This window comes from Cydia splendana, chromosome 26 (genome assembly GCF_910591565.1).
Source record: "Cydia splendana chromosome 26, ilCydSple1.2, whole genome shotgun sequence".
Taxonomy (NCBI): Eukaryota; Metazoa; Arthropoda; class Insecta; order Lepidoptera; family Tortricidae; genus Cydia; species Cydia splendana.
The window spans coordinates 10,909,698-10,934,236 of NC_085985.1; the positions used below are offsets into that span (position 1 = coordinate 10,909,698).

Here is a 24,539-nt window from a genome sequence, read left to right on the forward strand (position 1 = left end):
ATCCGAAATTTAACGTGCTTATACTCTTATAATTCTAGAAGCTTAATCTACGTGTCCATGATTCGAGGATATTGGGGTAGAGGGGGACAATATGTCGTGACGTAGGGTGATGAAGGCGTATATAGAGCTCCGTATTGGCTGCGATATGTGTGACGCGACATACGCAACTGAGTCGCTCCGACCAGAGATGTCGCTGTGGGTCTCGTACGGAACATCCTCTAAGATCCATTTGTGTCATTCAAACGCTTTTTTAACGCGCGTTGTAGAAGCGCTCGTGCGTAATGAGGCGTAGTGGGCGTAAGAAAATGACTGCTATGTTAATTGCAAGGTTCGCGTTATTTCAGCACGTCATTGCATTATTGTGTTTCATTTCTTTCCATATTGCTAAGTACCTACCTAGAAGAAAAACAAATAAAACCGGCCAAGTGCGAGTCGGACTCGCAAACGAAGGGTTCCGTACCATTATCTATAAAAACGGTCACCCATCCAAGTACTGACCCCGCCCGACGTTGCTTAACTTCGGTCAAAAATCACGTTTGTTGTATGGAAGCCCCACTTAAATCTTTATTTTATTCTGTTTTTAGTATTTGTTGTTATAGCGGCAACAGAAATACATCATCTGTGAAAATTTCAACTGTCTAGCTATCACGGTTCGTGAGATACAGCCTGGTGACAGACAGACGGACGGACGGACAGCGGAGTCTTAGTAATAGGGTCCCGTTTTACCCTTTGGGTACGGAACCCTAAAAATGGAGTCATATTCGTGCAAATACATACCAAAGGTGCTAGAAAATTTGTGGCGGTGTGCAAACGGGACATCGCTATATTATGGCCCCAGTACACAAAGGGCCATCGCCGGCCACTCCAAAAGGTCTTTCAAAATGAATAGGGTTTTAGAAGAACATTTTTTGATAAAGTGAATATTTTCGGAAATAATCGCTTTGAAAGAAACAAAATGTGTGTGACAATTTTTTTATCTTTTCAACCTCATAGTGTGGGGTGTCGTTGGATAGGGCTTTCAAATGAATAGGGGTCTTTAAACAACATTTCTTGATAAAGTGAATCATTTCGGAAATAATCGTTTAGAAAGAAAAAAAACGTCTCTCCTAACTTTTGAAAAATCTGTCCAAAAAATATGAAAAAATCATGAAAATAGTGCTTAAAGAACTCAATCAAATAAAATTAAAACAAACTTGATCAGTTTAGCCGTTTATGAGTTATTGCTAAAAGTCTTCCCTTCTTATTTTAATTAAAAGCCTGGCAACCCTCATTTGTGACCGGATTTTCGCAGGCAACTCTATACCATTGTATTTGCAATAAAATTACCATCATTTTGATGTATAATTCAAGCGTCAGACAGATGAGTGCAATTATCGATATAAAATCACCTCACACGGCAACCACATAATAGTGACCGGAAAAAGATAGGCAACCTAGATGATTTATGTTGTACAAGTTGTATACTTTCCATTGAAACTCATTTCGATCGTCAGACAAATCGGTGAAATTTGCCGAAAAATATTTTTTTTTTCAAAAATTTGTTAAAATTAGCCTTGACCATATTTCTTTAGGCAACCCTATTTATTTATGTCCTGGAACATATTTTCTTTCATATTTTCATAGTTTCAGCCGTCAGACAGATTGGTGAAGGTCGACCATATATGTGGGATCTTAGACCATACATTTATTTCATGTGACGTAAGGCCCCGTTCGCACGGCAGCTTTTTCAACGCGCGTTAAAAAAGCGTTTGAATGACACAAATGGATAACCATGTATGTATTCACACGAAGGCGGTTTTTAAGCGCGGCGCTTTTTTATCGAGCACTGTTCGCCCCCATTCGCACGACAGCTTTTTCAACGCGCGTTAAAAAAGCGCTTGAATCTGTCCGCACTCTAAATTCGATTTAAAGTCTAAGGCCTAAAGTCGAAAATCCAACAACGCTTGATAAAAAGCGCCACCGCTGTCGTGTGAATACATACATGGTTATCCATTTGTGTCATTCAAACGCTTTTTTAACGCGCGTCGAAAAAGCTGCCGTGCGAACGGGGCCTTCGATTTTCGGCGTTGAGCGTTGGCGTCAAACTGAGTAGACCATACGGAAATCCGTGTATCTGTTCTCACAAGCGTTGAAAAAGCGCCGGCGCTGCTGTCAGTTGGCTGTCAAGTGTCAATTTTTGGTGTCAATCGTCAAGACTATTATTAGTTTCACCTTAAAAATGTCAACTTATGCTTACAAATTCCTGAAATATTCAAGCTATATTAGTAGTAATAGCAAAAAAGTATGGCTTTTCTGAGATGCGTACGTGGCAGTACGACTCACAAGTGATTTTTAAGCGTTCATATGAACACAAATATTGGAAACGGTAAAAAAGCGCCAACGTCGGGTTTTAACGCAACGCTTTTTAAGCTGTCGTGCGAATGGGGCCTTAAACTAGCATCCGGGTACGCGGATCCAAGCAACCGTCAATTTTAACCGAATTATAGCACATTATTATAATTAAATAATATAGCAAACCTTAGGCCGCGGACTGGACGCACGCGGTGCGCGTCGCGGCGAGCGAGGCGCATCGTCATTACTTATATTAATTTTAGTTTCGTTTCAAGGGCCCATATATACTGGGTCAAGCAGATCTTGTCAGTAGAAAAAGGCGGCAAATTTGAAAAATGTAGGCGCGAAAGGATATCGTCCCATAGAAAATTTGAATTTCGCGCCTTTTTCTACTGACAAGATTTGCTTGACCATCTATATTTACAGACGAAGTTAGAATAGCATTTATACGCCATTTAAAATATATACATACAACACTGTCCAAAAGCCGCCATAAAGTTTAAAAAAATAACTTAAAATGCTTAAAATCTATCTTATCTGTGGCAACCTCACCTGTCATATCTCCCGTAGTATGGCGTGGCGTGGTTAAATTCGTCCCACATTCATATCTGTACTTATGTGAAGGTTATTTTAACAATTTAACACTAAATAAATTTACCATTTCTGTTTCTTAAGTTTAATCGTGCATCAGTATTGTTTTGTTAGAGTGGACCTAAATTGTAATTAAATTAAAATTTTCTCAATATAGTGCCTTAGCGAACGCGGGTGGCGGCTTTAGTCATGATGATGTCGAGAAGTGGTCGGATCAGCATGCTGCTGGAGGCAGCACGGGTGATGGAGGAGGCTGAACGATTGCTACATGGTAAGATTACGAGATTAACTTTATCGCAACGTGGTGAGTATAGAGTCTTACATCACAGTGATTTTTTTTGTCGTGCATTTTTGTGCGTAGTAACGTTAAAGAGATGTATAAACTTTTTATATTTGCTGTGATCGTGAGCTGGATGATGAGTAGATATGATTCAAAGTCAAGTTTTTGATTATATTGTATAAATGATTACATTATTTGATCAAATAGGTGTCTAACAATGTGACAGTTGCAGTTATTACTGACAGTTTCCAGACGTTTCCATCACTGCAAATATATAGTTGGTCAAACCAATTTGTCAGTCAGTAAGAACCAGGAAAACTATACTCATCCTTTTGGGTGCTAGTACTAGTGTAAGACAAAAATAGTATGATTCTCTCTGTCTATGATTGAAATGAGACAGTCCTTTGACAAACTATAGGTATCTAAAAAAATATGAGTTAAACTTAATTTAGTCACAATAAATAGCCAGGTAGGCAGTTTGAAACAAAAGAATAGGATATTTGACTATATTTAATAGTTATTTGTTTTACAAGGGGGCAAAGTTGTTGTTTAACCACTCATGCTAATATTGATACCCGAGCAAGCGAAAGATTCCAAAATTGAACCACTAGCATAGGGAGTGGTTCGAAAAATGGAATCTTGAGCATTGCAAGGGTTTCAAAGCACGAGGGTTAAACAAAATTTGGCCCCGAGTGAAACACAAAATTTTTCACCACACCAACCCGAAGCAAATATTAAAAGTAAAATATCAAACCAAATGAATGTTATTAAATATTTATCATCTAAAATCGTCATTTAAAAGTCAATTCTACCAGCAAACATAAGAAAACAACTCAAAATTTGCATTTGATTACTTTGCCTCTCATGTGAATAAAATGTAACTTTGCTATCAGTTTTTGAAGTGCAAAGTAAGTAAGTAAGTTTCTGAGCTGGTGTGGTGAAAAATACCTTACACTTGTTACAGTTCATGTTAAAGAGGAAACAGTTGAGATAGAAGACACATCAACATCAAACGGGGAGCCATGGGAGGACACCGGAGCCCTGACCGGGGTGTCATGGGAGAACACCAGTGCCCTGACCGAGGTGTCATGGGAGAACACCGCTGCCCTGACCGAGGTGGCAACAGCGCAGGATGACCCAAATGCTGATGATGAGGTCAAAGATGACCTTGAGTTGGGTCCAGTGCGGCTGGTGCGGCCCGTCGTAGCGTACGCCATTAGTGGTAAGTTAGAAATACTAATAATTTATTGAAAAGAACTGGCCAAGTGCGAGTCGGACTCGCGCACGAAGGGTTCCGTGCTATTACGCTGAAAACGGCAAAAAAATCACGTTTGTTGAATGGGAGCCCCACTCAAATATTTATTTTATTTTGTTTTTAGTTTTTATTGTTATACATCATCTGTGAAAAGTTCAACTGCCTAGCTATCACGGTTCATGAGTTACAGCCTGGTGACAGATGGACAGACGGACGGACAGATGGTAGGCTTGTGCCTGCTCGTTCACTACAGAGAGCGCTCCACTCTCGGTCAATCGGTCAAACAAACTAGTTCGCTCTTTTAGTTCCTTTAGTTCAGTTCAGTCGTCGAAGTTGTTGGGAGCCGGGAATGAATAGGAATCGGTTTTACGTTCGATTTTTTTCCAATCTTTGGTAAATTCAAATTGTATGATATGATTAGGTCGATTGTCGATATTAAACACCATAACTCAATGAAAAAAATTCAAATAAGTATATAGAAAAATATTTGATTTTGCTTCATACTTTTCGGGCTTTGGCGTGTCACGTCGTTCTTTGTCTCGTTCGCACTTGTGCTAGCGGCATTTTAAACAGTTTCGTTCCATCCATTTTCCGTTTCACTCAGTCAAGCGCTGTCCAATCCCACTGAACTAAAGGACCTATAGACTAGGCTTGTGCCTGCTCGGTCACTACAGACAGAGAGCGCTCCGCTCTCGGTCAATCGGTCAAACGAACTAGTTCGGTCTTTTAGTTCCTTTAGTTCAGTTCGGTCGTTGAGAGCCGGGAATGAATAGGAGTCGATTTTTCATTGGTTTCTTTCCAATCTTTGGTAACTGAATCCAATTCAACTTGTTCGATACGGTGTGTCGGTATTAAACATTAAAACACCTTAACATAATTTAAAAATATCAAATATGTCGAAATATATTTGATTTTCCTTCATATTTTACGGGCTTAGGAGTGTCACGTCGTTCTTTCATCTCGTTCACACTCGTGCCAGCGACATTGATAACCGTTTCGTTCCGTCCATTTTACGTTTCACTCAGTCAAGCGCTCTCCAATCCACCTGAACTAAAGGACCTATAGACCGATTAAGAGCGCGCAAAAAGATTTAGTTCCTTTCGGTCCTTCACGGGATTTCATTCCTAACAGTTCTTAGTTCACGACCGACACAAGCCTAACAGACGGACAGCGGAGTCTTAGTAATAGGGTCCTGTTTTTACCCTTTGGGCACGGAACCCTAAAAAGTATAGTACAGTGGTTGCTCTTAAAGACTAAGAACTTTTATTAGAGACAAGTGGTTTACAAGTTGCTTTATACTTATGCAAGATTAGGTATCTTACGTAGTTTGTTACTGTTGCACAGTGTTATGGGTAGACCCCCCACAAGGTGGACTGATGACCTGGTAAAGGTCGCGGGAGTTCCAGTTAATCCGGGTATATAATATTAGCTGAAAATTGTTGAGCATTAGACTTTTCAGCCGTTACTACATCTGTTGTCAAGTAGCAGTACTGATAATTCCGGTATTCGATGCTAGATGTCGACTACGAAAATAATAGTCGTTTTGGTACTGAAACTCATGTACGGAGTGAGCACTCTATGTATTTTTTTCTCTATGCTATCATTAAAACATTCGTTGTGTTACTGCGGGCTCTTTTATATAGGGCGGCTAAAAAATAACTGCATTCCCGTTGCCAGGGAGGTTTTGGGATTATACTGAGCAACTTTTACTATGGGACCGGCCCCGAAAATGCGAAAAAAAAATTTGGCTGTTTCATACATTTTGGCTGGTCTATTTTCTATGGGATAATTATTTTTTTCGCCATTTCGGGTATAGAAAGATTTGTTAGATGTATTTTCCGATATTTTTTTTTTCTTGTATAATAAATTCCGATCGTCTTTTTTCCCTGTATAAAAATTTCCGCACGCCTTTTTTCCCTATAGATATATTTCCTGGTATATTTTTTTTCTTGTATATATAAATCTGAACGCCTTCTTTCCGTATAGACATATTTTCCGATAGATTTATTTTCTTATACACAAATATCTGAACGCCTTCTTTCCCTGTATTTTTTTAACATAATGCAATATTTTATAGTCCTTAATTTTACTAGGGGACAAATTCCCGGCTGTCTTTTTTCCTGATCAGAAATTTTAAAATAGATATGATTCTTGATAGAAAATTATATAATATGTATTCGCATGTTCGCAATTTTGCCCGTTTACGTTACTACCTACTTACACTACAACATAAAAGTTGATACAGATGTAGTGCATAATTACTTTCCATCGTGTTTTATCGAAAAAGTTCGTATCTACACGTATAAACTGTATAGAGGATTAATAGGCGTACTTCTGTCAAGTGCCTAACTAAGTACAACGTTTCACTCGTTTGATTTGATTACTGATTGGTAAAATTCCTTTAAAGATAACTAACCATGATACACAAAATATTCCACACAAGATTGCAAACAGGGTCCAAGCAAATAAGAAGTTTTGCCCCTAGTAAAATGAATGACCATGAAATTTTTCGTTAAACAACAAAAATACAGGGAAAGAAGGCGTTCAGATATTTGTGTATAAGAAAATAAATCTATCGGAAAATATGTCTATACGGAAAGAAGGCGTTCAGATTTATATATACAAGAAAAAAAATATACCAGGAAATATATCTATAGGGAAAAAAGGCGTGCGGAAATTTTTATACAGGGAAAAAAGACGATCGGAATTTATTATACAAGAAAAAAAAAATATCGGAAAATACATCTAACAAATCTGCACACAGAATGAGCCGCCTCGCGAGCACATTGCCGCGCGAAGTAGCTCGGATCGTGAGGGACGTGCCTCGCCCGAGGCACAGCGGCCGCGACTCGAGTGTGTTTACTTGGCCCGGGACGTCTACACAGACTGATCTGCTTCTCGCGACAATTTCCTCGCGAGGCGGCTCGTTCTGTGTGGAAATGCCTAATGAATGTTCCCATTTTTCTCCAAATCGAAACAACCAATTTATTTACGAGTTGCTGTAAAGGATTTGTGAAGCACCAGCGATTGTACCATCAAGTTCATAAATATGGATACATTTCTTCAAGTTAATCCACTGCAATAAGGTGAAAAATATTTTTTTACCACACCAACTGGCAAAGGCTCTCTAGGTTGATCAAAAACTGATGAGAAAGTTGCATTTTATCCACTTGTGGGGCAAAGTTTTCTGATGACAATCAATACAACATATTAACATCAACATAAAAAGCTCTGTGTTCTTTTAAATTAATCTAAACCTTTAGCATTTTAACGGTGACAGCTGTCATCTCAATATAACTATGAATTATATGGCGGTGACAGCTGTTATGTAGGTATTTAATTATCACTTTGTCTACTAATTTTGATTTAACATTCTATCTTTTATATGAATGCATCAGACATATTTAAATCTAAGTTACAAAAATTATCCAAAAAATACCATACACCTGGAAGAATGTAAAAGCGTACACCATTCTTCTTAGCCGTGTCTAGTTATATATGACTGTAGTTAACTTCACATTTTGTTTCAGCTGCAATAGAAGAAGCGCGAGCCGTTGCAGCCGGGCAACAACCAGCTGAACAACAACCAGCTGACCAACAACCAGCCCCCTCACAACAACCAGCTCCCGTACTACATCCCCTTGAACAACAACCTCCTGCACCACCCACTGAACAACAACCTCCTGCACCACCCACTGAACAACAACCTCCTGCACCACCCACTGAACAACAACCTCCTGCACCACCCACTGAACAACAAAGTCCAGAGCAAGCTAGCGAAAAACAACTTGAACTTAGAGACTGCCCCGTCAGGCCTGAACTCATTCCTAACCCCGAAGCACCTTCCACTAGCAATGAATGTCAGGAAACCGACCATGGGGAGACTCCAACAACTGATAAAAAAGCAAACTTAGAAAAAGAAGTAAATAGTGCCCCTGAAGCCAATATGATTGAATACACCGTTGAAGTTAGCATAGAAAATCAAATGGAAGATGAAAAACAGTCTGATGATGAATTAAAACTCATTTATGAAGATGATATTCTTGAAGATTCTCAAGAAATGCCCCCAGAAATAAACAGGGAAGAAAAAGAAAACCCATATAGTTGTGATATATGTAAGAAAAAGTTTGAGTTGAAGATGGATTTGATAGAACATGTTATGATACATATACACATGGAGGAAGAAGACAAATATGATGTTGACGACGTGTCAAGCACGGAAGACAAGGATTATGTGAATGAAACTAGGACAAGTATAGAAATTGAAGAAGAGAAGATTGATATTGTAGAGAATATGCCTAACACAGAGACAGAAGACAAAGGCAATGTTGTTGAAGTCTTGCCAGGCATCGAGCATGATGTGGCTATAATTATGCAAAGCTTGGAACAAGACGAGGACAAGAATGATGTTGAAATCATGCCAACAGAACAGGAAGACAAAGACGATGTTGAGACCATACCAAGTACGGAGCATAATGTTGAAGTCCTGCCAAGTACGGAGCATAATGTTGAAGTCCTGCCAAGTACGGAGCATAATGTTGAAGTCCTGCCAAGCATAGACCACGATGTTGCTGTAATAATGCAAAGTATGGTAGAAGATGAGGATAAGCAAGATGTTGAAATCCTGCCAAGTACAGAGCATAATGTTGAAGTCCTGCCAAGCATAGACCACGATGTCGCTGTAATAATGCAAAGTATGGAACAAGATGAGGACAAGCATGATGTTGAAATCCTGCCAAGTACAGAGCATGAAGTTGAAATCCTGCCAAGTACAGAGCAAAATGCTGAAATCCTGCAAAGCATAGACAACGATGTTGATGTAATCATGCAAAGCATGGAACAACAAGACGACAAGCATGATGTCGAAATCGTACCTAATATGGCGCATGATGTTGAAATCATGCCAAGCACAACACAGGATGACAAAGATGACGTTATCGAAATCATGCCAAGTACAGAACGGGAACAGGCAGATGTTGAAATCGTGCCAAGTACGGAACAGGAACAGGAAGATGTTGAAATGGTGCCAAGTACAGATAATAAGCATGATGTTGAAATCGTTCCGCACAAACAAGGGGATAAAGGCAATTTAATCGAAACATTGCCAAGTAAAGAGCCGGAGGAGAAGCCTGAAATTATAGATCTTGCTGATGATCCTGAAATTATTGACCTTGTTGATGATGATGATGATGATGGAGACGTAGAGAATAGGCCAAGTGTGGAGATTGCAGTGGAAAACCCTGTTGAGAATGGTGAGTTATTATATTTGCTTCTCTTAACCTCTTGTGTGCCGGGATAATTTTTTTCTAAATCCGAGTTAACCGGTTAAACCTGGAGTTACCTTTGTTACCAGTACGATTTGACACTGGGTTAAAGAGCCCCAAGTAACAAAAAATCGTTTGTCACTATTTAACTGTGGACCAGACATATAGAAGAGCTGGTTATTGATTTTATTTCGCTTTCTCTCGCGGAGACCCCACAGAGGCTCCTTGGATCCCTAAAGCACGCTTTGAGAATGGCTGGAATGGGGTGTTAAATATCAGAATTGAAATTGTATAACAAATCCATTTAAAACCAAATTTAAATTGCTTATCGTAAAAAAAGTACTTGGAAAGTAGAATGGTCTAGTGCACTAAAAGTATCACTTTTTCTACACTTTTTAGAACAACAATGGCCCTCTTTCAGAGCATGAGAAATGACTTTGTTATAAATTCAACATGTGTCATCTCCTTATGGATATGTTTTGTATTGCTTTGATACAGGTAGCAGCATATAGAAATTTGAACCTCAAAAGAATAGGGTAGATTGCCATGCTAAATAATCTTATCAACATAAAATTGTTTTTTCTTGAATTCGAAAAGGCATATGTACGTTGATCGAACTTGCCCAGTTCCAAAATTATCTTTTGTTTTTGTACTATGCTTTGTATAAACAAAACATTTTTGTTTTTCATAAAAAAATTATATAAGTCATAAAAACACATTATTAATTATTATGCTAATAGAAATTATGCACACTCTTTGTTGCTAATAGGGTATATTACTGCAATGTTCTGCCGCCAGAGTGCAGCACTAGTGCACATCCTAAACCATAGAGTAACTAAGTTAAACAGTTTTTGACAAGTTTTCACTATGACATAGATGCAACAAGGCGGTTTGTTTACAGGTGGCCTACCGCGAAACGCGAAAATCGAAATTTCGTTATCTGCTCCTCTATCGATCGAATATGCAAGAGTGATAGAGAGGCAGAAACCGAACTTTAGTATTTCGTTTTTCGAGGTAGTAAGCCCTAGTGATGCTCTCTACGCAGAGTTTTGTAAAATCTGTAAAACAACACCGTTCATTCGTTGTATTTTTTAACCACTTGTCTTGTCTGTGTATTCTATGTATTTTTAACCACTTATCTAAGTATACGGGTCCTGACCGAATTTTCAGTAATATTTCTGAAATTTTTCTATGAGAGTATTTTTCTGCTCTATACATCAGACTCTTGGACCCACGATATTTGATCACCACACACCACACATATGAAAAGTTAATAGTTTGTATAACTACCATGTTTTATTTCAGAACAACCAAGCCTCTCGCTGCATAAGTTCGTGCCGCGTGACTGCTTCGTAAGGCTAGACCGTTGCGACATCTCGCGCTACATAATAACAGTTCGAAAGCCCGCCAAAACCCCCAGCGCACCTCCCGAAACTAACCCCAAAGACACCGACAAACACCAACATAGTAACACAAACACATACGACTGCGACACATGCGGCAGATCATATAGGCAGAAACGTCATCTCAAAAGACATGTCAAAATGCATTTGCGGACACAATTTAAAAAGCCAAAGAAACGAAAAGATTTCAAAGAACCGATATACCCTTGTGTAATATGCGACAAAAAGTTCACGCGACCATATTCGTTAAAGATGCATGAAAGAATTCACACAGGGTTGAAGCCATACTCCTGTGAATACTGTGATAAACAATTCGCAGTTTTAGGATGCTATGAAATACATAAACGCGTCCATACAGGTGTAAGACCGTACTCTTGCAAGTTGTGTAAAAAAACGTTCACGCAATTCGGCCATTTGAGGACGCATCAACGAAGCCACACCGGAGAGAAGCCTTATTCCTGCGAAATATGCAAGAAGAGTTTTACGCGCTCCACTCAATTAACAACACATATGCGGATACACACCGGTGAGAAGCCGTACTCATGTGAGACATGCCAGCGACAGTTCAAAGAACAGAGCATTTTAAAAATGCATATAAGAATACATACAGGGGAGAAGCCATACTCTTGTGATGTATGTAAAAAATGTTTCTCGCAATCAAGCGCTTTAAAAGTGCATAAACGAATACACACCGGTGAGAGGCCTTATGGTTGCGAAACATGTCAAAAGCGGTTCGCAGATTTGAGTACATTAAAGGCACATAAGCGTATACACACAGGGGAAAAACCGTACTCCTGTAAGATGTGCAATAAGGCGTTTACTCAATTGGCTAATTTAAGGATGCATGAGTGGCGAAACTCGTGTACAAAAAAAGATGAAGCTGTTATTAAGCCTTTCCCCTGAAAGACTGAACTGTGTTCTCATTGTTGTTAATGCAATTTTTTACTGTTTTTATTATCAATCAATGTTAACCTGGCCAACTTGTCAAAAAAAACTTGCTTTTATTTTAATAGGCTGTTTTTTTATTCTTCTTGTTAAATATGAATTTTGAACATTATAAAAAGGTACTATTGCCGCTTTGCTTCTCACTATCAACGAATGTATTTAACAACGTTATTCACTGCCGATAACATTGTATTTGAACATGAAAAAAAATACAGTTAATATTCCAGACATTGTTTTATTAGTCACAAATCCTAATCTTTCGAACAAAGATCGTTTATAGACGCATTTTAACCTTTTGGACGCCAATGACCGATATATTCGCATCGCAGGTTCAACGCCAAAGACCGATTTATCGGTCATAGACAACAGAGCAACATAGACCTACGTGCATATGCATAAAGTTCAATTTCAGTTTTGTCACTTCGGTGACGTGGCGTCCGCGTGACAGCTTTTGTGTTTGACACGGCGTCGAAAAGGTTAAATTAAGATAAAGTAAATGTAAGACCCCAACAAGTAACAATGTAAGTGTCTGGCCTAGTGGGTAGTGACCCTGCCTGTGAAGCCGATGGTCCAGGTTTCGAATCCTGGTAAGGGCATTTCTTTGTGTGATGAACACAAATATTTGTTCCTCAGTCATGGGTGTTTTCTATGTAAATAATTATGTATATCGTCGCCTAGCACCCATAGTACAAACTTTGCTTAGTTTGGGGCTAGGTTGATCTGTGTAAGATGTCCCCTTATATATAAAAACCGGGCAAGTGCGAGTCGGACTCGCGTTCCAAGGGTAATGTACGGAACATTACCCAATTTTTAACAATGTATTTTTTATGTGTGAAACGCGAGTGAATTGCCTTTAAAAAACCCGTACGGGTCGGATCAAAAACTAAGTAATTAGTCCGACTCACGCTTGACTGCATATTTCTAATAGGTTTTCCTGTCATCTATAGGTAAAGAACTATTTAGTGTAGGTATTTTTTTTATTCAAAATTTTAGACCCAGTAGTTTGGGAGAACGGACGGTAACCTGTCGAGTCACTTCCACCCTAGTGCGGGTGTCAGACAGGGGTGTATCATATCTCCACTCCTGTTTAACATCTACACGGAGCTCATCATGAGAATCGTCCTTGAAGACTGGACCGACGGAGTTGCAATCGGAGGACTAAAGATCTCAAACCTCCGTTACGCGGATGATACCACCTTATTCGCTACTGGTGCTGGTTATGTGGAGGATCTGCTACGCAGGATGGAGAGGGTTAGCCTGGAATTTGGTTTAAAGATCAACCGCAGTAAAACCAAGATGATGATTATCGATCGTGTCAACGACAATTCGCCCGAAGTCACACAAATAGCGAATTGTGATGTTGTAAAATCGTATGTGTATCTAGGAGCTCTGATTTCCAACAACGGAGGATGTGTAGACGAGATCAAACGTCGTATGGCAATCACTAGAAGCGCTATGGACAAGTTACGAAAAATATGGCGGAATCGTAACATCACAAAAGCCACAAAATTCCGGCTCGTTAGAGCACTTGTATTCCCATATTTCTCTACGCCACTGACACGTGGACCCTGCGGGAGAGTGAGAGGAAGAGGGTGGATGCCCTGGAAATGTGGTGCTGGCGAAGAATGCTTGGGGTATCGTGGACCGAACACCGCACCAACGTCTCCATACTCCAAGAGCTCGGCATCAAGCAGCGTCTATCTTCCATCGTTCAGCAAGCTCGCATCCTCACCTTCTTTGGACACGTTTCTCGACGTGGAGATGTATCCATAGAGCGACTGGTGGTGCAGGGCAGAGTAGAAGGTACCCGAGCGCGAGGAAGGTCGCGCATGAGGTGGACGGATCAAATAAAGGCAGCAATGGACGGCCCCTTGCACGAATGCGCTGAACGCGCAGCCGTCAGGGAGGAGTGGAGGCGAGCCGTCAAACGTGTCACAAAGGGAGACTTCCAATGATGACCACGAAGAAGTGTCCCGATCAAGAAGAAGTTTGGGAGATAAAGGGGGGGCGGGGAATGGTAATTTTTTTGGCTAATTTCTTAAATAAAATCTAAACTATTTATTTTAAAATTACAAACAAAACATGTTTGAGATTCTCAAATTGAGCTCTTTCATTTGATATGTAACACGATATAGTTTAAAAAACATTATTTTTTATTTTTCTCATTTACCCAAACAAAATTTAAACGATAATTTTATTTAATTCTCACACGTAACTGATGTTCGCTCGTACCAGTGGGGAGACACTCCTGACCTCGGCCAAACTCGGTTCCGTTCGGGTCAGCATTGCTCCGAGCAATTAGGTATAAAGGCCCCTGTACATATTGGGCCAACGCAGGCCAGTCTATAAAGTATAAACAACATTATTTGCGGTATTTGACACATTATGACTGACGTATATAAAGATGTAACTAACGCAAATCGATTGTCACAGCAAGCGATTACGATTGGATGGCACGTAGACTGAGGTATCGAATTGTGACGTATAATGAATTTTTATTTGAGATTTAAATAAAGCTAGAATTATATGATTTTCCCGCAAGCTAAATGCATTTAATACACCGACCGAGTAGGTCGCACCCATTGTCAAAATTGCAACTAACTGGGGATCTATTTTAAAGTTTATTTATGTTATTTCTGTGTCAAATTTGTTGTCTGTTAAGTGACGATAAATATATCCATATTTACAGTTAATTATCCACCTTTTCCTTATTTTTATTACAAGAAAAAAGAAAAATTCATATCGATTTACTTAGACGACTACCGATTCATAACGGTGGTGTCCGGCCAACCCTAAAATTAAAAAAAAAAGACGTAGAACGTAAACGTTTGCAGTACAGTTGTTTTCCTTTGTGATTTCGATGTGCAAGACATTTTACGTAGTATTGCTGTTGTGAGTGACAGACGTCAAATACCGCAAATAATGTTATTTATACTTATAACGGACGCAGCCATGCGGTAGAATGAGATAGCAATATCACTTGCTCCCTCTAACGCATAAATGCGTCCTCCAGACTGGCCCACGCTGGCCCAATATGACACCACTTGACGTTCTTTTGCGTACACGACCACAGATAATCACTTGAATTTTGACAACCCTCAATAGCCGAAAGGGATAGTGCCATACATTGGAAAGGGATAGCATGCTTCGACCCTGCATCGCTGTCAAACTTCGGTTTTGTAGGAAGTGTCCTTTCTGTACGGTAGTACTTTGGATTATTCTGTGCTCGTACGTCTTAAGGCCCCTGTACACAATGGACGCAGCCATGCGGTAGAATGAGATATCAATATCACTTACTCCCTCTAACATATAAATGCGTCCCTCAGACTGGCCCACGCTGGCCCATTGTGTACAGGGGCCTTTAGCGCTAAAGTGGAGTCCAGACGGGGTGATCAAATCGACCGATTTGATCAGAAATGAAATTGGCGTCAATGTCCAATTTAATCACCAATCTTAGATTTATGGTGATATTAGAACTCTCTAAATTGAAAAAAAATGCCCCAAAACGAAAATACTGGCGTCACAAATTGGTATTCTTGCGTCCGCACACCATTTTATCGGTAACATCGGTCATAATCGGCAGTTGAATTCGGCGAGCCAAATTGGCGTTTGCGTCCGCACGTCCTGATTCGATCGGGCAATTTCATCAGATTGGTGAAAAATTGACTAGTCTGGATACGCCTTTACAAGATTAAAGCATCGAGGCGTGTCCAGGCGAGTCAATTTTTCGCCAATCTGATTAAATTGCCCGATTTTTTATATATATTGGTTTGAAAAGGATGACACTACAGTGTTGCCACTTTTTAATTTCTGTATGACAAGACAGTATGGCTTAGAGCTTTAGCCTGTCTAGGTGGACGAAAAAAAAAACATCTATCACTTCCACTGAAATGTCTATGATCACTTCGCTGTATGCTTCGCTGTCAGAATCCTGTCCTGTCACACCTGTCAAATGGCTTTGCGTTGGTGCGTTGTCAGCGTTGTACACAGAAGCATATACTTAATGATGCTAATGATTATATTTTCTGACAAGATCAACACAACTAATAAAATAAATCGATATTAGAATCTTACTAATTGCCTTCTTTCCATAGTCACTACGATTTTCTCCTATTTGTTATTATAAAGCAACGTGATGCATCAGTGCCTTTGCTGCCTGAAGGGGGATCCGGACAAGGACCTGACGACGCCGTACACGTATCTCGGTAAAACGGAGATATATTCTGATATGCTCAAAGACTGCTTCGATTTACAGGTAAAGTTATACTTTTGTACATTGACGTATAATATCTGGACGGGCGTTACGGGCACTAGAAATGGTACTAGTTCAGATGTGCTACTCACGAATTCCAGCCAATCGTGCAGTCTAAGGGCTTATTTAAATAATTCAGCCTTAACTCGACTAGTTGCGACTAATAGCGCGGGTAATATGAACACATCAACCAATCGCGCGCGTGATGCGAACTCATCAACCAATCGCGTTATAGCGGTGTCACACCGCTGTTCTGGCCCCTGTCATGCCATGCCTCATTATTATTGCCCGTAAAGCCAGTCCCTAGATATCTATGTCAATGCTTTTTTAGTGTTTATTCTGGATCTAACACGGTAGTCATCAGTTTAGTATCATATGGTAGTAAGCCTTAGACCAGTGGTGGGCAAAGTACAGCCCGCGGCCTTGTTTCCTTGAATCCACTTTGAAAGGATTTTATCCGACCTGCTGCTGGTTTTTCAAAATCACTGGCACCAATATGGCATTTAGAATAATAACATAAATGAAATTCCCCTCCCTCCCTCCTTTGAAATTTATTAAGCTTTCTGGCCCCCATGAAGAAAGTTTGCGCACCACTGCCTTAGACAAGGTGATTGTTAAAATAAAACAGCAATTTGTAAATAAGTATATAAAAGAAAAATGGTATCCTATTTTAGCGTCCAATGTAGTAGTAGTAGTAGTAATCACTATATGGTACACAACACAGATTTACAAAAATAAATTACAGTAATGGAAGTACAAAGGCAAACTTTATAAGCGATGTCTTCCAGCTGTTGTTGTTCCTTTGCAAATGTAATGTGTTGTGGCGTTAAATAAATGTATATTCTTTCTTTCTATATGAATATTTATTTGGGGAGTCCTGTGTTTTCTGCTCCAAGCATAGGTTATAATTATAGTTCGGTAACATTATAATTTCATGGCAGCGTGGTCAAGTTAAAGTAAAGTAAAGTAACAATTTTAAAGGATATGGTCAATTAAGGTTCATATGAAGGTTATTAACCTTAGGACCGTGAGACTAAAAATGATGTCAGGAACAACATTTAAAGCTATTTTAAAGAACACACTCTTAAAAACATTATTTTATAATTTGAATGAATATTTTGAATTTAATTTTAATGATCTCATGTAATAATTAATTTTTATTCATTTTATTTATTTATAATAATGGTACAGCTATCATGACTGTTGCCCAATGCAAATATGTACCTAGGACTTAATACTATTATTTCAGAGAATAGGGATGATGACACATGTTGAATTTTATAACAAAACCTAGTAAAATAGATAGCAAATGAGCAATTTATCACAATAATGTGGATATTAAAATAATATATGGAAATAATACAAAAATACAGTTCCAAAATTTAAGTTTTTTTTTAACTTCCAAGAAGGAAATAAGTAAGGATACCATTCGATTCCTTAAATTTTATCCAAAAAAAGATTGTATAGCAACTATGTACATAAACGCAATATTTCACCGACAAAAACGATATTATCTTGTTCTTTCCATACAGTCCATACTTCAAGATGGACTCTCAGTGACCTTGACGTCACGGTCACTTATGTTTTTTTTAGGGGCGTTTCGCGAGTGAAGTACGATTGTCAGACTTTGACTATCATTTCTGACTTTTGTATTGCTTTATTGCAATGGGTCCTATATAGACATTTGATCCTAAAAACAAACCTGATCGATTGATATCGTAAATGAAAATTTGTCATCTAGCCTGTTACATATTGTCGCGTGACAAGCAAGTCACTAAGTACCACTACAAGTTCATAGCCATAGTGAACCATATTAGTACTAGAAGAAGGTCGATTTTTGTTTGATTTTTTTTAGTAATTAGTGACTTTAGCTTGTCACCTGACGATATAACATAATATAAACAAAGGGATTTGATTGAAGTCATTCTCAGAACAATGACATGACAGATTAATGTTCCTCTTATTGTGAATAGTTAGATATTATTATATTGTTCAGTACTGAAGAGATGAAGGAGATGAACCTATTGCATGCTCTGATGGGTAGATTATGTGTTCTGATAAAAACATTGTAACATCTTTTTTATTGTAAATGTACCATAATCTTGCAATAAAGGCATCTTTGATTTTGATCTATAGTCTGTATCTTTAAGTATTTAAATAAAAGTAAACAAAATATACCCTCAATTGGCTCCTTAAGCCAGTTGAGGGTAGATGAAAACATTAATAAATAAATAAATTGATTAATTATTCATTCATTCTTTTAAAATTATGGCTTCAGCCCATTGGGGCCATTTCGCCAGTGTCAAGGTCGTAGTAGCAGGGTAAAACGATTGAAATTGTACGGTTAGTACAAGACAGTGAACGGTGATTTAGCTCTTGTAAAGCGATAGCGGGCTTTACAAGAAACACGTGGACAACCGGCCGTCGACTCCAAAATGATGGTTAAACGTGTTTCAAGATAAATTCTCCATTCACTGCACACTACCACAAATTGATTAATTAATGTAGGTTAAAGTCAGGTCGTTCAGTGACAGATCCAGGTGGTTTTGTTTTTGGTTGGTTAACCAATAAATTTTATAACTACCCGAAAATATACAAATTATTTCTTTACTTTTATTTAAATACCTAAAGATACAGAGTATAGGTAGATTTATGTAAGATAGCCCTGTTATATTTGTTTCAAACCATACAGTTGACACTGGGCACCAACGGCGAGTGTGGGATCTGTGAGGTGTGTGTGGGCCGCCTGCGAGATGCGAGTGACTTCAAGCAGCAAGTGCAACGGAGCCAGGCGGAACTGCGGACACAGGGAGCACATGTCAAAGGTATAGTCTGTCAAGCAAAGTATAGTCTGTCAGTAGCAATGTACAGCAAAGTGAAGTAGGGCAACACTCAAAGAGCAGTATTGCACTAAGAAAAGCAGCAATGTACATCGAACCAAAACATGTAATTATCATAACCATACATATCATAATACAAATATTTACGATCAACGAGCATGAGTGTACATTGTAGGCACCTTGACTTTGCTTAAGTTCATGCACAATCTTATTTAATGGTGACATCAGCAATTTCTCTTGAAATAGCAACGATTCAGAATGTAAACAAACAAGATGGCTGTCATTCACGATCCACATTCCACAGATAAAATGGTGATGTGCTATGGTCTAGAATTCTGGGGCACGGCTGCGGAATGGCAGCGTGTATTCATTTTACAAAAACGTGTAGTACGGATTATATCATATGCTCCACACGGAACCCCCGCTAGGCAACTCTTCATAAATTGCAACATAATGCCACTCACGCCACAATACCTATTTTACATAATTAAATATATTAGAAGTAACATACACCAATTTCCAATAAAAATATTTAAAAATGCATGCAATTTGCGTAAAAAACACAAAAATATTGGACTCGACATGTTGTTGACTTAAAATCCAACAACAACATCTAAATCCAACGTTACGGTATCTGTTGCGGGGCCAGGTATCTATAATAAACTACCCGACACCATTCAAAATATTGAAAATGACCTGACATTCTACTCCGAATTAAAAAAATGGCTGATTTGAAATGCATTTTATGACATGTCAGAATATAATAATTATGATTTCATTGTAACTTAATTTAATATTTTATTTTATTTATTTGAATTGTATTGATTATTTTAATATTGTTTTATTTTATTTTAATGAATTGTAATTTAATTGAAATTGACCTAATTAATTAATAACCCTTTTGACATGTAAAGTTTGTAATTTTATGAATAAATGAATATAAAATAAAACACAGATGATACTCGATTTTGGAATTATTCGAAAACAGTGTTGCTAACCCGCGATTTTTCAAATATTCTACTGATAAGATTTGCTTAACCATCTATATTAGAGTATAGCAGGTTACGGTATTATTTTAATGAAGTATATTATTTTTTCTTCTAAAACAAATACCTTGAGCCATAGAGAAATATAGTAAGACAAGAGTGCTCACTCCAAACATCAGTTTTGGTAGTCTAGTTGCTAGTCTTATGTTATCTTATGTTAAGATTAGAGTTTTCGGTCGGTGCTACATCTATTGTCACTTGACAGTACTACTACTGCTACTTAAAGTACTGATAATTCCGCTACTCGATGCTAGATGTCGACTATGAAAATACTAATATTTTTGGTACCAAAACTGATGTATGGAGTGAGCACTCTTTTGTCTTACTATATTTGTCTATGCTTGAGCACAGAACTTGGCACCCATATAGATCTCAATTCTTTGGTCGGCGAGTCAACAACGACACATATTCTTAATATTGAACTTGGCTCTCATTTCACATTTATGTTTTTGTTGGGATAGCAGTATACGGTATTATTTTAATGAATTATGTTTTAAGTATATTATTTATTTGTTTTAGAAGAAACAGAAAATGCCGATGGAACCTTCGAGACTGTGATGTGTAAGTATCCATTTCTTATTTTTCTTACAATACGTTAAACAAATAAACATTACTACATATGTATGTATGAGAAAAAAAGTGTAAGGAAAACACACTTTCTTATAAGAAATCTATTTGCTAGAAATGTGGTGCCGAAATAAGGCGGTAACATAACATGCATTCGTCGATCTATGAACTCAAAACAAAAACGGCCGTTTTAACTTTGGACGCATAGCTTGATGAATCCAGCAACATAAAAACTAGTTTGATGTATTCAAAAGGTACTTAAATACAAAATACAGTACGTAGCGGCCCCCGTTTTTGAAAAACCTATCGTTAAATTTAAATAATCACGATTATTTAGCAGTGGCGCTAGTGTGCACGTTGATGGGCTCTTAATCTGAAGCAGTGGGGAGACTTTCCTGACTTCGGGCAAACTCGGCTCCGTTCGGCTCAGCATTGCTCCGAGCAATTAAGGGTTGACACAACTTGACGTCCCTTTGCGTGCACGACCACAGATAAGATAATTAATTGAATTTTAACAACCCTAAAAATAGCCGAAAGGGATAGTGCCATAAGTTAGAAAGGGATATCATGTTTCGACCCTGAACCGTTATCAAACTTCGGTTTTGTAGGAAGTGTCCTTTCTGTATGGTAGTACTATTACTTATTCTGTGTCTGAAGGTTAAAGTTGACTAATTATTTGACAGGCGAAGTGGAGATCAACCTGAAAGAGGAGCCCGGGGACAGCCAGCTGTACCGCGACCACGAGACGAGTGATGACCTCGTGCTAGGGCCTGTGGTGGTACAAGATAAGACTCAAGTCCAAAGTGAGTTAGATTATAATCATATTTATTCGAGATGCACCAGATATTCGGTTACTATCCGGTATCCGGCCTAGCCGGTCGATATTTTGATATCCGGCTGGATACTGGATAGTGTGTTACTATCCGGCCGGATAGCGGATAGTGACCTAAATTGGACCTAAGAAACAGTCACGGTCATAATCGTACTCGTTTATTATTTTAAAACAATTTAAACATTCCACTCACTTGCACACGCACGCATTCCGGACCCAGAAATGAGTCCGCGCGAACGTTCACTACGAAACAGATCATAACCTGCACAATGCGCACCTAAAAACCGAAATGTAGGTATAATTCCGCCGGCCGAATATTCGGCGGCCGAATACCGAATATTCGGCCGATTGTCAGGCCGGTATCCGGTATCCGGCCAAACTATCCGTTGCATCTCTAATATTTATTCACTTAGGCGCTTATCACACTGCCGTCGCATTTCGTTGCGAAGTGCGAAGCGACGAATGCGCGTTACCGGGTCTTACACCGCCGGGTGCCGTACAAAACCTGTCCACTCCTTTTTAGGGTTCCGCACCCTAAGGGTAAAAACGGGACCCTATTACTATAGTTCGTTTTTTTTAGCATTAGAAAGAACTTCAAAGAAGGTAAGCGATCTTGACATGTCTTTTAATTGAAAAACGCTTTTCAAAAATCAATAACTATTACTTATGAAAGCAGAAGAATATAAATGATCGTATTAGATTCATAATTGTTACATATTTGCCGTGACTTATTTTTAAAATGTGTTTTTCAATTAAAAGACACATCAAGATTGTTTACCTTATTTCTAATGCTAAATAAAACTAACTATAAGACTCCACTGTCCGTCTGTCTGTTTATCTTTCTGTCACCGGGCTGTATCTCATGACATGAACCATGATAGTTGAAATTTTCACAGATGATATATTTCTGTTGCCGCTATAACAACAAATACTAAAAAGTACGGAACCCTCGGTGGGCGAGTCCGACTCGCATTTGTCCGGTTTTTTTAAGTTTGTCTAGAGTTTTCTTTGACAGACATGATCTTTTGCGGTGCTTATATTTCTGGAGCCTAACTTTTGGAATATTTATAATAATTATTCATTGTCTGTTCCAGCATCAAACCAGTCACCTGTAGGACTGGAGCCGCCAGAGCCCGAGTTCATAACAGTCCAAGACACACTTTACGAGCACCTGCCACCTGCCGCCACGCGCCACGCGCCTGCGACACTCCAGCGCACGAGCGCCACACGCGAACTACACACGAGCGACATCACCCCCTACGAGTGCGGCACTTGCGGCGCGAAATTCAAACAATTGTTATTACTAAGCCAACACGTATCAACGGCACACAGGAAAACGCCCAAGCCAAAAAAAACTAGGGTTGTAACAATTAAAAAACCAAGAGTTAACAAAAATAAAGATAGAGACACGACAAAGCCAGAAAAGGAATTGGATAATATGGAAATTTATACTTGCGATTCTTGTGGAAAGATATTCGCCAGCAGAAACGGGTTAAACGCACACATGCGCACCCACGCCGAGGTAAAAATGTTTTCCTGCGAAATCTGTAAAAAGGAGTTCAGGTTTTTAAACAATTTTCAAACGCATAAAAAAATGCACTTCGCGAAAAAAGTGTTCCCCTGCGGCATATGTAAAAAAGAGTTTAAGTTTTTATGCCATTTTCAAGCGCATAAACGAAGGCACGCAGGCGAGAAACCATTCCCTTGTGATGTATGCGAGATGCCGTTCAGTAAGTTAACTCATATGGTTAAACATAAACTGAGTCATAAAGGTGAAAAGCGGTATTCTTGCGAAATATGCAAAATGATGTTTATTAGTGCACACCATCTTAAAGGACATAAACGTGTCCGTTATTACACACCGTAAGCTTTGTGCTGACCGTTTTTACCCAGGGACTTGCAATCTTTGCTGCGAATCACTACAACTTATAAAACAAAGTCCCCCGCCGCGTCTGTCTGTTTGTGTGTATGTACTTATATTCAGTCTTTTATTTATATGCATACATCTTGTCTCTGCGCTGTCGACGGACAGAAATGTATGGTTTGCACATCTTTTTATAACAGTAATAAAATGGTTTACCTACATATTGAAAAGTGCAAAGAAATATACCTACAGAATTGACAAAATATACAGGTTGGCCAAAAAATAAGTGCATTCTCGTTGCCAGAGGTTTTGGGATTATACTGAGCCACTTTTACTATGGGACCAACCCCAAAATCGCCAAAAAAAATTTACTCTCCAATAGAAAATGGACCAGCCAAAATGTATGAAACACCCAATTTTTTTTCGTGATTTCGGTGTTGGTCCCATAGTAAACGTTGCTCAGTATAATCCCTAAACCTCTGCACTTATTTTTTGGCCACTCTCTATAAATGGCAGCTCATGGAAGTTATATGTGTAAATATTTGTCATTTGTAAATATTCTGTCCTTTTTCCGCGCGTGTGTGTGTGTGTTTGTGTATTTATGATTGTATTATAAACTGTACAGCAAAAGTTCGCCGTGTTTTTATTTGCCGTGGACGGGTTCAGCTACAGATGTAATAAGCCTGCAGTTTTAGATAATAAATAGTAGATTACTAACAGAGGCCGGGAAGTATGGGATTGCCGGCCGAGTACATATAGACAGGAGGTCAGGGGTCGTCCAGAAATCATGTGATCATATTTGGCCTATTTTGATCCCCCTCCCCCTTGGTGATTTTAACGCAAACCCCCTCCCCCCTGCCAAGATCACGTGATAATTATGATGCCCCTGGCTTGGCCATGGCGCCGAAGCGAGCTTTTATTATTAATGTTTTAAAGTTAATGAGATAAATGTTTTTTATTGGGTAAATACGCATATAAATAGAGAGGATTATTTGATCTGATTAATTTTTGAGTAATATTGTTGTTCTTGGCTTTCCCGCATTGAAAAAAAAATACACGTGATGTCTTC

At 38.8% G+C, this 24,539-nt stretch overlaps 2 protein-coding genes across 2 annotated transcripts; both read left to right on the top strand.

Annotated features, from left to right (window-relative positions):
• The first annotated feature begins 2,985 nt into the window (after positions 1-2,985).
• On the top strand, positions 2,986-12,262 carry LOC134803237 (zinc finger Y-chromosomal protein 2-like). The gene is made up of 4 exons (XM_063775934.1): positions 2,986-3,193; positions 4,167-4,424; positions 7,988-9,709; positions 11,027-12,262. Exons 1-4 carry the CDS (start codon positions 3,112-3,114, stop codon positions 12,025-12,027), a joined length of 3,063 nt encoding a protein of 1,020 aa, XP_063632004.1. The 5' UTR covers positions 2,986-3,111; the 3' UTR covers positions 12,028-12,262.
• A 3,782-nt stretch (positions 12,263-16,044) lies between these two features.
• Positions 16,045-23,970, top strand: LOC134803348 (zinc finger protein 100-like). Its single transcript, XM_063776146.1, has 5 exons — positions 16,045-16,324; positions 19,014-19,146; positions 20,727-20,768; positions 21,458-21,577; positions 22,701-23,970. Exons 1-5 carry the CDS (start codon positions 16,205-16,207, stop codon positions 23,471-23,473), a joined length of 1,188 nt encoding a protein of 395 aa, XP_063632216.1. The 5' UTR covers positions 16,045-16,204; the 3' UTR covers positions 23,474-23,970.
• The last annotated feature ends 569 nt before the right edge of the window (positions 23,971-24,539 follow it).

Bases quoted from the DNA above. Each gene is read 5' to 3' on its own strand.
- LOC134803237 (XM_063775934.1), top strand. From the start codon at position 3,112: ATGATGATGTCGAGAAGTGGTCGGATCAGCATGCTGCTGGAGGCAGCA. The intron at 4,425-7,987 runs GTAAGTTAGAAA...ATTTTGTTTCAG, and splicing joins CGTAGCGTACGCCATTAGTG to CTGCAATAGAAGAAGCGCGA. The intron at 9,710-11,026 runs GTGAGTTATTAT...GTTTTATTTCAG, and splicing joins GGAAAACCCTGTTGAGAATG to AACAACCAAGCCTCTCGCTG.
- LOC134803348 (XM_063776146.1), top strand. From the start codon at position 16,205: ATGCATCAGTGCCTTTGCTGCCTGAAGGGGGATCCGGACAAGGACCTG. The intron at 19,147-20,726 runs GTATAGTCTGTC...TATTTGTTTTAG, and splicing joins ACAGGGAGCACATGTCAAAG to AAGAAACAGAAAATGCCGAT. The intron at 21,578-22,700 runs GTGAGTTAGATT...TGTCTGTTCCAG, and splicing joins AGATAAGACTCAAGTCCAAA to CATCAAACCAGTCACCTGTA.